The sequence below is a fragment of the Enhydra lutris genome, unplaced genomic scaffold (assembly GCF_002288905.1).
Source record: "Enhydra lutris kenyoni isolate GAN:26980312 unplaced genomic scaffold, ASM228890v2 scaffoldscaffold2, whole genome shotgun sequence".
NCBI classification, from domain to species: Eukaryota; Metazoa; Chordata; class Mammalia; order Carnivora; family Mustelidae; genus Enhydra; species Enhydra lutris.
In genome coordinates, this window is record NW_019154086.1 from 55,555,837 (window position 1) to 55,568,562 (window position 12,726).

The 12,726-nt window shown below is 38.7% G+C and overlaps 1 protein-coding gene across 1 annotated transcript in view; it reads left to right on the forward strand.

Annotated features, from left to right (window-relative positions):
* The first annotated feature begins 6,452 nt into the window (after positions 1–6,452).
* The window catches only part of LOC111150828 (solute carrier family 9 member C1), a 75,099-nt gene continuing 68,825 nt past the window's right edge, over positions 6,453–12,726 (forward strand). The window contains exons 1-3 of the mRNA XM_022508454.1: positions 6,453–6,603; positions 7,943–8,043; positions 10,593–10,721. Coding sequence (XP_022364162.1) covers positions 6,453–6,603; positions 7,943–8,043; positions 10,593–10,721 — 381 coding nt within the window. The remainder of the gene's footprint in view (positions 6,604–7,942; positions 8,044–10,592; positions 10,722–12,726) is intronic.

Here is a 12,726-nt window from a genome sequence, read left to right on the forward strand (position 1 = left end):
GGGATCATGACCTGAGTCAAAGGCAGATGCTTAACCAACTGAGCCACCTCAGTGCCCTTTGATTGCTTTTTAACTCAAAATATCTCCATATCAAAGTGACCGATTTGGGGATGACCTGCCTTTGGTCCCTACAATATTATTAAACTTCTTCACTATAGAAGGTGGACTTCACTCAAAAATGATAGAAGGAATCACAGATAAAAAAGCATCAATAGGTTTTAATATAAAAAATTTAAATTTAATAATGGTGAGTTTTTAAAGAACATAATTAAAATTTAAAAAGGCAAGTAAGAGATAAGAGGAAATCACTCACAGTAGATATTATAGAAAAAGATCATGACCAATTTTTTAATTTTCTGCTGAATTCCACCCAAATAAATCAGAGAAAATAAAGGGGGAAACACAGTTCCTCTTCCCTGTAGTTATTGGAGTAGAATTAAGTGGGCCTGGAGAAAGAGATGAAACACAAAGAATGGAAAATAAATATTTTAAAAATCCTTAAAAATAAATGTTTATATCTTTCTCATGAGAGTATAGATATAGTGATTACTTCATCTGCTAATCTAATCCTAGCTCGAATAGAAGATAACTTGCATGTCTCTCAGAAACAGTCTTGATTTTCATGTCCTTAAAACATTATGTGCACTTTATCACTTTTGAAAGCCTTTCTTAGTTTCCTTGACTGACCATCCCCCAGATGGATTTACAGTGCTAACTTTGTGAAAATAATTTTCTTTGGCGAATTCTATTGCCTAATGGCCACTAGAAGACCACTTACAAAGTCTGTAAAAGGTTCTCTGCAGGCCAGGTGGATAATTTAGTCAGCCATTCTCCAGCATTTACTTCTATCTTCGATGGATTTGCCTTTCACTTCCCCACTCTAGCACCTCTCTTCTCTGCACAAACCTTTTCGTAGGCATCAAAAGAACTTCACAAAGGCTTTGTGTGAGTAAAATTATAAAGAGGTATCACATATACCAAATAAGTATCTAGACTTCAAAATCATTACAAAATGTCTCCTAAAATACTTTATGATGAGACTAGAAATATAAAAATTGACTTTACGGTAATATCACTACGTAATTTCAATTAAAATGTCCTTTGTAAGATTTATTTAGGAAAAAGAAATGAGTGTCTCATTATTCCTAACAACTTCTCCACATAAATGTTCCAGAAGTGAAAGTCCACCTGGCCTGTTTATTCTTCTACATGTCCCACATAGCCATTCTCTCTCTCTTTTTTCTAATCCAGTAACCAGCCTCCTCATATTTCAAAATCTCTACCTCCCTGTCTTACCCAGGAAACCCACTTCTGGAATTCTAGGAAAAGAGTGTCCATCAGCTCTTTACCAGAAATCCATTGTTCCAAAACTTTAAATTAACATAGCAATAAAATTCTCGGGGTTCTTTTTCACCCTTATTTATCTATTTATTATTTTTTAAAAATAAACATGGTCTTAAGTCGTCCACGGTTGCCTTGGAAGTAAAGGGGCAGTGGTGCTGAGCAGCATCTTCTGATGTATTTCATCAGCCAATCAGGTCAGGAGTTATGGACCTGAAGCCAATGGGTGCAGACCAGGGGCGGGGCTCGGAGCAAGTAACTGCCAGAGAGGTTGCAGTTGATTGGGCTGTTCTGGGGTGAAAAGAAGAGCTAGTCTCCACTTCTCACTACCCCAGGATACTCTTCCTGAGACTCTGGACGGTGAGCCCTCCTGCAGTTTTCCCTTCAGGAAGTTGTCCTTCCCCTCTGGTACTTTGCTCCCTCAGCCTTTCCTTGGAAAGGAGAAAATGCTCCCACAGTATTCCAGCTACCCATTCAGCCAGCCATTCCCTCGAAGAGTTTCCACCTTTCCTGTGGCAGCCAAATCAAGGCAAACGAGCCTCTCATTTGGACTTGCTGCGCCTCAACCGCTGTCCCTCCTCCATGACTCTTCCTTTATCATCCCTTCCAAACTATCTGGTTTATAGGTTTGTTACCTTTGCCTTGCTGAGGCAGGGAGAGGAAAGCACGCTGATGTCCTGATCAGTCTCCTCAGGTGCATGGAGCTGAGCCGAGAGGGACGAAGGGCTCCTTGGGAGTGAAGAGGCATTAGGAGGGCGACAGACCGTCCATGTCAGTTAGAGTCGTGAGTAAGGGCTGCTGTGTGATGTGGCAGGACCCCGGTGGTGGTCTGTCATAAACCTTTAGGCCAGAGTTTGCCCCTTGTGAAGATTACTGGGATGCCACTGTGCCCTCCTCAAGATGCTTTTGTCTGTGAATTCCTGAAAAATGTGGTGATTAGAAGGAAAAAAAGACCTTCCATTTTCAGGGACAGAGAATTAGTCTTACTTCCACTTTTCCATGACAGAGAGAATTTCTTAAGGCCGACTGACTGTTGAGAGGCAAGGCTACATGCCCTTTCTGAGAGAGCAGTCATGAATTTACTCCATGCATAGTGGAAATGGAGGCATTATCGAATTTATTGAAAAATTAATGTAGGAAACCTATATGGTGATTTCAAGACAAATGAATACTTTTAATGAGACACAGACTCATAAACTTCTCCAAAGTTGTCAAAAGTCAGCTGAACCTTGAGAAGAGTTTCAATGAACATTGAAAATCTGTTTAGTCTCACGCTATTTCTTTACCCATACCTTTTAAAATATTAAACTAGAGTAATATTAGCATTTACATGCTAACTTAAAATGAGATCATTTCGTTGGGTGAGAGGTTTGCCAGGAGAATTTGGCGTAGAGGTTGGAAAAGCCAGACTGAGTGTTTGCCATGTATTTACAGCCAGATAGTGAAATTCAGTTGAACTTGATCATCTGTATCCCTGAATTTCAAGGATAATGAAGACAGAGTAATTTTTTTCTTTTCTGAAAGGAGTTGATCAGGATTAAATATATAAACACTTTTTAAAGTTTTCATATAAACAATTTTAGAAATAAGGAAAATGCTTATGGGAACATGTCTCCCTACTTTTAGCTTGGAAAATAAACTCCTTAATTGTAGTAAATTCTGCAAGCATGTAAGAATGTGTAACTATGTTGCAGAAAATACTTTTCCTTTTTTGGTCAAGCCTCTTTGCTCCAGGATGTTTAATTTTGGAATAACAGTGGGCAAGTTAATAGGTGACATTGACATTATTTTTCTAAATAGTTTGGCATTTAACTAAAAGCAAGTATCATTAAACTATCACAGTGTTGTTTCCTAAAGGCATGGACTTCTTTCAGGGCGGGGCTTCGGAATAATGGCTGCTCATTAGAATCACTGGGAAGCTTCTGAAGTTCCCAATACCCAGGTTAGACCTCAGACCTATTAGATTAACCTCTGGGAGTGCCACCCATACATCTGTACTTTTTTTTTTAAAGATCCTATTTTTAGGTAATTTCTACACCCAACATGAGGCTCAAATTTACAACCTGAGACCAAGAGTCCCACGCCTTACCCACAGAGCCAGCCAGGCAACCCCACCTCTGTATTTTTAAAACTCTAAGTTATTCCAGTGTGGCACCAAGGTTGAGAATCTCTGTCTTAGGGGGATAGCCATACTTGCTCTGTTCCATCAGAGCTATACAGCTATCAAGATATCTGGGTCTATCTTCAGTTCTTGACATGTTAAAGTAAAATTAAGGAATTTAGAAATCGTTCGAGGAAAAACAAAAACTAGGCAAACACAGAAGAAGCCCCTGACATCAGGGAACTGGTCTAACACTCAAAGCTAGGTATCCCTCAGTGTCACGACCAGCTGGCCTGCTGCTCATACATGGGCCATATTATTCTCCTGTTGGACACAATCTCACAGAACATCAACATCATGAGATCCCTCTAAACCTTAAAAGTGAAACAGAAAGTCACCAGGCAACCCACAGATACCAAACAACCCCTCTCTTGGCTAAAATGAGTGACTTCTGCTTCTTTACCGGTGACAGCTTTATCCTTGTTCTAGTCTGCCCTCCCTATACATAAGTTAAGATACCCAGCCACAGAATTATCCTTGCTTCCTGACAGCACCGATCTATAGCAAACTCTTATTTTTCTGGACCTTCTCCAGAATCACCGAGCCAGAGCCCAGATGCACAATAATTTCAACATCCTGTTACTGAGACACACCACAGTTCGCCAGGGAACTTACTGCAACAAATGATGAACCCAACTTAAAACTTCAGATGTGTTTCCAGTATTGTTTGAATCATGGAACACTACATCAAAAACTAATGATGTGTGGTGACTAACATAAAATAATTAAAAAAAAAAGTTAAAGTTTGAAAAAATAAAAAATAAAACAAAATTGCTAAACACTGAAAAAAGAGAGAAAGAAATGATTTGAGACTAAAAATGGAGGAATTTTGCCTTTGGATTGGGTGAATCCCAGTGGCTGCTGACTTTGACTGCACATTAAAATTGCTGATGAAGCCCAGGCTGCTAGTCAGACTGATTGAAACAGAAATCTCCGGGGATAGGACCCAGGCATCAGTATCATTATAACACCACAGGTGATGACAAATAAATAAAATAGACACAGAGAGATAAGTTTCACAGATAGGGACCTATACACATAGGAAGACTGAGGACAACAGCCGTGAAGGAAGCTGCCCAGAGTCTTTCACCCTGTAAGCTGTAGCCCATCAGCCCTTTGCTTACCGGCAGTCTGACCACAGTCGGCACTTTTACATTGGTGCTAATATGATACAACCTTTATAAATGGTGTTTATGAGGCTCTTTAAGGCTACTGATAGAACACCGAGTGCAAAGCAGTATAAAGTATATTAGTGTAAAGATGAGCCCAACAGTGTAAATAATACAAGAACAATGAGATGGCAGGACTGTGGTTGATTTTTTTCCCCCTGTTTTTGGCAATGTTTGTTTACATATTTTATTTCAGAAGTGTTCAGTAAACATGTATTCATTTAATTTTCTCTTTCAAAATATTATTTTTATAATTAGAAAAGGGTATATAATAACAAAGTATTTAAAATTTAAAAAGACATTGAACTTTGAAATTTCAAAAGACATTTCTGGATTAGAAAAGGAAGTTTGGTAAAAATGAACTAATTTAGCATGGCAGCCAGATAAGATGCTAATGGAGGACACTAGAAAATGTTAAGTCACTGTTAGGAGATAGAATTGGAAGAATTCCCTGCATGAATTTTAAGACCCTGATATAAAACACTCCTTAGCATGGGAAGCAGATGGTATTACAGACTGTAATTATCACTTATTTCCTCAAACCAAGACACATCCCAGTGTAAGGTTTTATAGGCGAGATAAACACGACACCAGGAGAAGTGGGCGCAAGGCAAGATTTATTAAAGGCACTCTCCAGTGAAGTTTCAGGGCTCGGGAGAAGGGGAGCCAGGAAAGTTGCCCCGGGAGGAGGTGGGCACCCTTGGGCAAGGTTCCTCCCAGAAAGGGGAGTGGGGGAAGTCGCACTGGGAGGGAGTTGGTGGGGGTCTTTTATCGGGCCAAGGTAGGGCATGGGCTCACATCCATATATGGTAGGGTATTTGCTGATCGGAGGGTATGGGCTGGGGGGTCCTGATACTTCTGTTTCTTGCATAGGTTTCGGGTTACCTATGGAGACGTGACCTGGGCATACATCCTTTTGGTGGAAGAGTCAAGGGTTAAGGAAAGGGGGGGTGGGGAGGCTGGAAGATGACTGCCCCGGGGGTCATTTCTATTGTTCCTCCTGCATTTCCCGGAGCCCAACACCCAGGACACATCGTGGCCCTTGTTGTTCCTCTTCCATGAAGCAACAATGAGATAGAACATGTAACAACTCCCTTGTTTTAAATCCTTTTGGTTTCAACATTTTTTTTATGTTCTTGGTTACTATATAAATGTACAAAAGTCAGAGAAAACCTGGCTCATCGCACCTAAATGAGATAAAAGAATGCTAAGATGGAATATCACCATGGTCTATTAACTCCTGTCTGGAGAGAGCAGCAAAAGAGATCAGAATATTCTGACCATATCCATTTTCCCCATTTGGAACAGCTGCCAGACATGCTTCCAGAGTCTCAGATAAGCTGAGGGCAAACCCTTCAGTTGTCCATCCCCAGAACTAAGTAATCTACACTAGTCTGTGGTCCCCGTAACTGGTTAGATGAAAACTCCTTTCACACCATTGGGTAGATGCACGGTGAATAACAGCAGAGGAGTGCTTGGCATTGTAAGTGAACGCAGGGTGACACTGGCTAGTCTCTATCACTTGGGGTTGTACCTTTTATATCTCAGTCAAATTGTAGGCATCATAGAAGGCAGAGGCTTCCCAAAATTTGTTGGACCCTAAGATATCACCAGTAATAATTAAGGAGAAATGTGAGCTTCTTTCTTCTTCTTCTTCTTCTTCTTTTTAAAGAAATGTACTAGAAGCTCAAGAAGAAGGCAAATTTTACAATCCTGTGATCCTGTGAGAGTTTTGCTGAGTCTTAAGAGTTGAATTCAAATGGTCTGTGAGAAACAGCAGAATGGATTTGAATTCTAGTCTGTCTAATTTCACTCTTCTTACCAGAGGATTTTCTAACACGTGGCAGGAATTTTTCACAAGTACGTTTATGACTACTTCTGAAGATCTCCCTGAAATCATTCTAATACTGTCCTTGGTCTGCACAGTTGGAGGTAGGTATAACTCTCTTTATTTGAGTTTATTCTATGGCTATATCTTGTAAACGTCACCATATAGAACCGGGGAAAGTAGCAGTAATAGAAAATTAGAATTTTGTTCCTAAATTCATACTTTTAACCCAAGATTATCAACCAAATGAATCCAATGATAATCTGCCCCTGAAAAAGAGATATGTAGAGTCTAGTTCATATTATTTATCATCTTTTGGATTCAAAGTATTCACACTTTTTACTTGGTAGGTCATGATTAGATTTAAATGATGGGAAGAATCAAAGCAGATGAGCCAAAAATTAAGAGATGGGGTATTTTGATTGCTCTCTGTGAGATCACAAACTATAGTTTCATTCATATATTAAAACTAGTTGTGTACTACTTTCTTCACTTGAGCAAAGAATTTTCAAAATGAGGGGGAGTCTTCTGAGTGGATCGGTTATCTTTTAACCACTTGGTAGGGTGTCCCATAGGTTTTGTTCAAATAATAAATTATGCCTCCTTCTATGATAAGAATACTATAAAAATCAAAAGAAAACACTTTTTTTCATTCTTGGATTAAAACTCATATTACAAAGAGGCAGAAAGCATTAAACTGAAGGAAATGCTGTGATATTGCTTATTGTACTTTGATAACAATTCATTACAGGCTTTCTAATGTATAGTAGGCAACCAGAAATATAGGAAGCTAGCTTTTCTCATTGGGCAAATTCTTTTTTTTTTTTTTTTAATTTATTTGACAGACAGAGATCACAAGTAGGCAGAGAGGCAGACAGATAGAGAGAGAGGTGGAAGCAGGCTCCCCGCAGAGCACAGAGCCCGATGTGGAGCTCGATCCCAGGACACTGGGACCATGACCTGAGCCGAAGGCAGAGGCTTTAACCCACTGAGCCACCCAGGTTCCCCTCATTGGGCAAATTCTTATAGCTGGTTCCTCATTGTTAGTTTGGGAATCAACCAGGAGATTTCATTAAAGTTTAGTTATTTATTAACCTTTTATTGCAAGATTGCTAAAGAAACTAGTACCTGATATATAGCATGTACAAAAAATTGCTATAAATATTTTAATAATAACCCAAGAACCAATGACTGCTAGCAATATTTACTAAAGATACTGAGGAAACGAGATACTTCATAGAAGAGGTAAATACAGAATCCAGCAGATTAAGAATTATACCAATTCAATATGCTTAAGTATGAGAGAAGGTTTCAATTACAGGAATTAAGTAAGTGAAAAGTGGAACAATATTTCATTGACCTCAGTATTAAGAAAATATATCAAATTAAAGTTCCATAAATGTGATATATCACTGCCTTTCAGTAAACATGTATTTTTTGCAGCATTTTTGAATCTACACTTAAAAGACTTTGCAGTTCCTGTCCCTGTGATATTATTTTTAATTGGATGCAGTTTTGAAATATTAAGTTTTACTTCTGAGCAGGTGTGTATAGTAAATATGAGTATTTTGTAGTATATCTCAAATTCATACAAATACAAAAATGGCTTAAGGAAATTTGCAAAAATACTTGCCAACTCACTGCTCTGCCAGTCTATGGATGCTTGTGATATGGATGACGTCAGACCAGATGCATGAAAAAAGGAACCAAGGGTGACAGAACTGAGATTCAGCTAAACGTAGTCAAACAGAGCCTCTATCTGTAAGGAGTTGGGCACCTCAGAGAATAAGTTCACATACACCTACTGAGAGTATAAGCAGCTAATGACAGTTTAAGCAGAATTCAAAAACTTAGATGAGAATTGCCTCTTCTCTTTAAAGATTTTACTTATTCATTTGTCAGAGAGAGATCACAAGCGGGGGGAGCTGCACGCAGAGGGAGAAGCAGGCTCCCTGCTGTGCAAGGTGCCTTGATGTGGAACTAGATCCTAGGACCCTGGGGTCATGGTTTGAGCCAAAGGCAAATGCTTAACCAACTGAGCTACTCAGGCATCCCAAGAATTGGCTAATAAGATAGAAGCCCAGAGACCCTGAGCGGCTGGTACAGGACTCTAGTTGCAAGAGAATTCTGACATTGAACCAATCTATTGCCTCAGTTAGGAATGCTTTACAGGGTTCCCATTAGAATAGAGGCTAAGTCTTTAAGTGTGTATCTTACAAGATCTCAAGAAACAGAAGCTGAACCTCTTACCTGGAGTTGGAAGTGAGAGGAAGGCAAACCACAGATGTAGTCAAGGCAGCTACGGTGTTATAAATAGTTGAGAACAGCTGGAGTCAGGTAGAGGAGAGAGACTCTCTTTACTATAAGGGATGTAGAATGCATCATTGACACATTAAATAGTTCTCTAGCCCTGGGTTGGCAACAAATTTTTTCTATAAAAGTCCATAGAGTAAATATTTTAGGTTATCCAAGCCACGTGAACTCTGTCACAATTACTCAACAATATGTAAGTGAGAAGCATGGCTGTGTTCTAATAGGAATTTATTTTACAAAAACAAGCATTGAGTCAGATGTGGCCCGAGGCCATAGTTCTCCACTTACTCTAGTCAATCAGAGTGTGAATGAGAACATGTATGAAAACGATTGGCCTTCCCAAACAAATGTAACCAGTGATATTAATGAACATTATGAAAAACATGTATCCATATAAGAACCAGATTATTACTTCATTTGTCATCAATAGGTTTTGTAACCATACAATTTTGACTTATATGCAATTTTAAGTACTTCTATCAACTTTTCTATTTGTCAATAACTTTAAAAGAAGAGAACAGAGATCAAGAACTGTGCAGGGTCTAAGATTTTACTCTATTTGCAAATAATAAGTTAGCCTGCCACAGTTTCATGATCCTGGCAAAAGACATGGGACGCTTGGGCCTAAGAAAAGGACTTTATTGCTCATGGCAAGAGCAGAAGCTGGAGTATCAGCATCTTCTTGTTCTATGAGCCCCAATACCCACAGGGATAAAAAAAAGAGAGCCCGGTGAAACCTGCATACATGATGGATTGCATTAGAGGAGAAGAAACCTGAGTTTAGAGAACTTGAATATTTCGTGATGGACAGTAAGCTCTCCTGACCTCTTGCCCTAAATGGAGACACTGTCCTTATTACACTGTACAGCATAGTATGCCAGTTCTTTGCTCTCAAGGAGGGCACTTGGCTCTGTCTTCCAAAGCTGTTAGCCATACAAATACTTTTGAAAGTTAGTCTGGAAGAAAAGCAATCAGGGCCTCCACTCATAAGACATGGAGAAACACAAGAGACTCATGGAGACTCATCCCTCCCAAAGCAAAGATACCACCTAACACAGCAGGCAATCTGTGTTTCCTTAATGAACAGAATGTTGAGTGGATGCCCATAACAGGATTTACAAATATCAACTAAATAATTTGTGATAAACACCATTAATTTGTTAATTTCACTAACAACATTAACTTCCCAGTTTTTATTCCTGCTACTCTCCCACACACATCTTCTGTGTAAGCCATGGTTAATTATTTGTAGTTTCTGAAATTTAATATGATTGCTTGCTCCTTTGTGGATGGTTGTGCATGATAATCCATCCACCTGAAACCTTTCTTCCTCTTGTATGCCTGAAGATCTCCTTCATATTCTCTTGTACCCACTATCAATGTACTTTCTTTTCCTGTTGTTTAAAAAACAAAATAGGCATGGAGATAATGCGATGGAAAATTATGAAAATCTGGAGTGCCTGGGTGGCACAGTCAGTTAGGTGTCTGACTCTTGGTTTCGGTTCAAGTCATGATCTCAGGGTGGTAAGATGGAGCCCTGCATGGGGCTTAAGTCTTAAGACTCTCTCTCCCTCCCCCACTCCACTTTCCCCTCTCTCTAAAATAATAAATATTTTTTTTAAAAAGGAAAATGATGAAAAGCAATACAGTCAAGATTTGAACACCTATTCGTTGTGATATATCTTTTTCTCTTTTTCTAGAGATAGGAGTGCCTGGCATGTAATCTATCTAATAGGAGGATGGATAAATGAGAAAATGACATATTTTTTTATATTATTAGGTCCAAATATATGCAGATGCCATACAATGGATGAGTCCAAAAATCTTTTTTGATCTATTTACCCCAATAATTATCTTTAATGTTGCCTTTGACATGGATGTTTACATACTGCAGAAGTTATTTTGGCAGGTAAGACATTCTCTTTTGCGATAATATCATGCACTCGTGACCTACTCTCTGTTGTCTATGTTCAGATTTTTAAAAATTTTGCTCTAAATTAGAAAATAAAGAAGACAAGGAAAAAACATAAGGTGTGGGAGAAGTAAATTCAGCTTTGTATTTTAGTGAATAAACCATATCTGAGCAATTGTCCAGTGTTTTTGAAAGCTCAGGGGAAAAAAACCTATGGAGGAAAAAAAGTTATTCTGAAAATCTGTCTGGCAGAGTATAATGCCAGTTATAATTTTAACTTCAAGATGCTATTAGAGAGTTATTACAAAATATATTTGATACAGTTTTTTATTGTTTTTCATAAAAGCTGTGTTTTAAATATCCACCTTCTGAAACTTCCATACTCACATGAACAAAAATGGAGAATACTCACAGGAACAGGTCTAACTGTAATTCACCAACTATTGTGATTTTTTTCTCATCATGTGATATTTGAAACCCATCAAGGAAGTGTGGGTTCCATCAAGGAAAGACCTTTGGAAAAAAATAACTCCAAATCTTAAGCAGGATATATATTTCTTTCAAAGTAATTAAAATAGCTTTGTAAATATAAGGCTATTACCTAAACTACATTAGAAAACAAACTATTAAAATAACTTACTTTATTTTGAGTCCAAGCAAATGGAGTTCAGACAAATTACCAAAGGAAAAAAAAAAGAAAGAAAGAAAATAAAAGAAATTGAACAGAATAGAGATATAAAAGTACTTCGGGCTGGATTTGGGTGATCTCTGCTGAGCTGTCTCCTGCAACTCGGTACAACTCTTGGGTCAGCCGAGGTGGGATGAGCTGGATGGCCCCATGCATGGTAGTTACCATTAGAGTTGGCTGTAAGCAGTGGGTGTCACTACCATGATCTAGAAGGTTATTCCAGATTTCTTGCCATGACAGTTGCAGAGTCTCAGACATCAACAGAAGAGAGCAAGCTCCAATTTGCCAATGCTTTTTAGGTTGTACCTTCATCGTGTTTGCTCCTTTTAGCCAAAGCAAAGAATGACATGACTAACCAAATCAGTGCTGGAGATAACTTTCCAGTGGTGTGAATTCAGGGAACAGAATTACTGCAAACACTTTTACAAACAATATGCTTTGTGACTTATCGGGGTGTTGACAGCTATTTGGTGGGAGTACAAGGATGCGGGTCTCCTGACCCTCAGTCTTCTTATCTCAGAGCCTCATTTTAATTTTTCCTTTGAACAGGAGTTAGTTATACAACTCTCCAGATGATCAAAACCTTGCCATGAGAACCCAGCCACCCTAGAGGTCAATCATGTAGGAGGCGTTGATTTTCTCACATCTTTCTAATGCTGTCACCAAGGTTCATCCACCAAAGACTCCCTCTCAGGAGATCCCAGGCTCGACAGGGCCGTATAAACAATCCATCATTATTCTGCTGCTTCTAAGATTCAGGAAGAGATGTATGATTAGATGACTCAACCAAATCACTTAGCACTAGCTCCCCAGCCTCCTGAGCTAGAGTCTATTCCCCAATTCATCATGCATGACTTCATACAAATGAAGAACAAAATAATCAGAAAGAAGATAGCTTTTAAGATTTTAGTTCTTCTGAATTCTTTTTTTTTTTTAACCTATCTTTGGTTTTGCCTCTCTAGAGCCTACACAATGCCTCATTGCTAGCAGGTGGTGAATAAACATGTAATAAACAAAAGAATGAGAGCCTGTACTTTTTCATTAGAGAAAGGCATAACTTTCCTGATGTAACAAAAACTGAGACAGGAACCTGGGGTTGTCATTTGATTTTATTTCTCTGGAGAATTGTCTTAAATGGGATTGATTGGTACACTGTTGGTGGCTATGTTTGTTGGCAAACCTTTCTGGAAGGCAGTTTGGCAATCTCTATGGAAAACCTTAAAATGGTGCATGTCCTTAGTATTACTTATTGAAATTCTGAAGAAATAATTAAGGATGTATGATAAAGTTTAGTCACAAGACTCGTATAGGTAC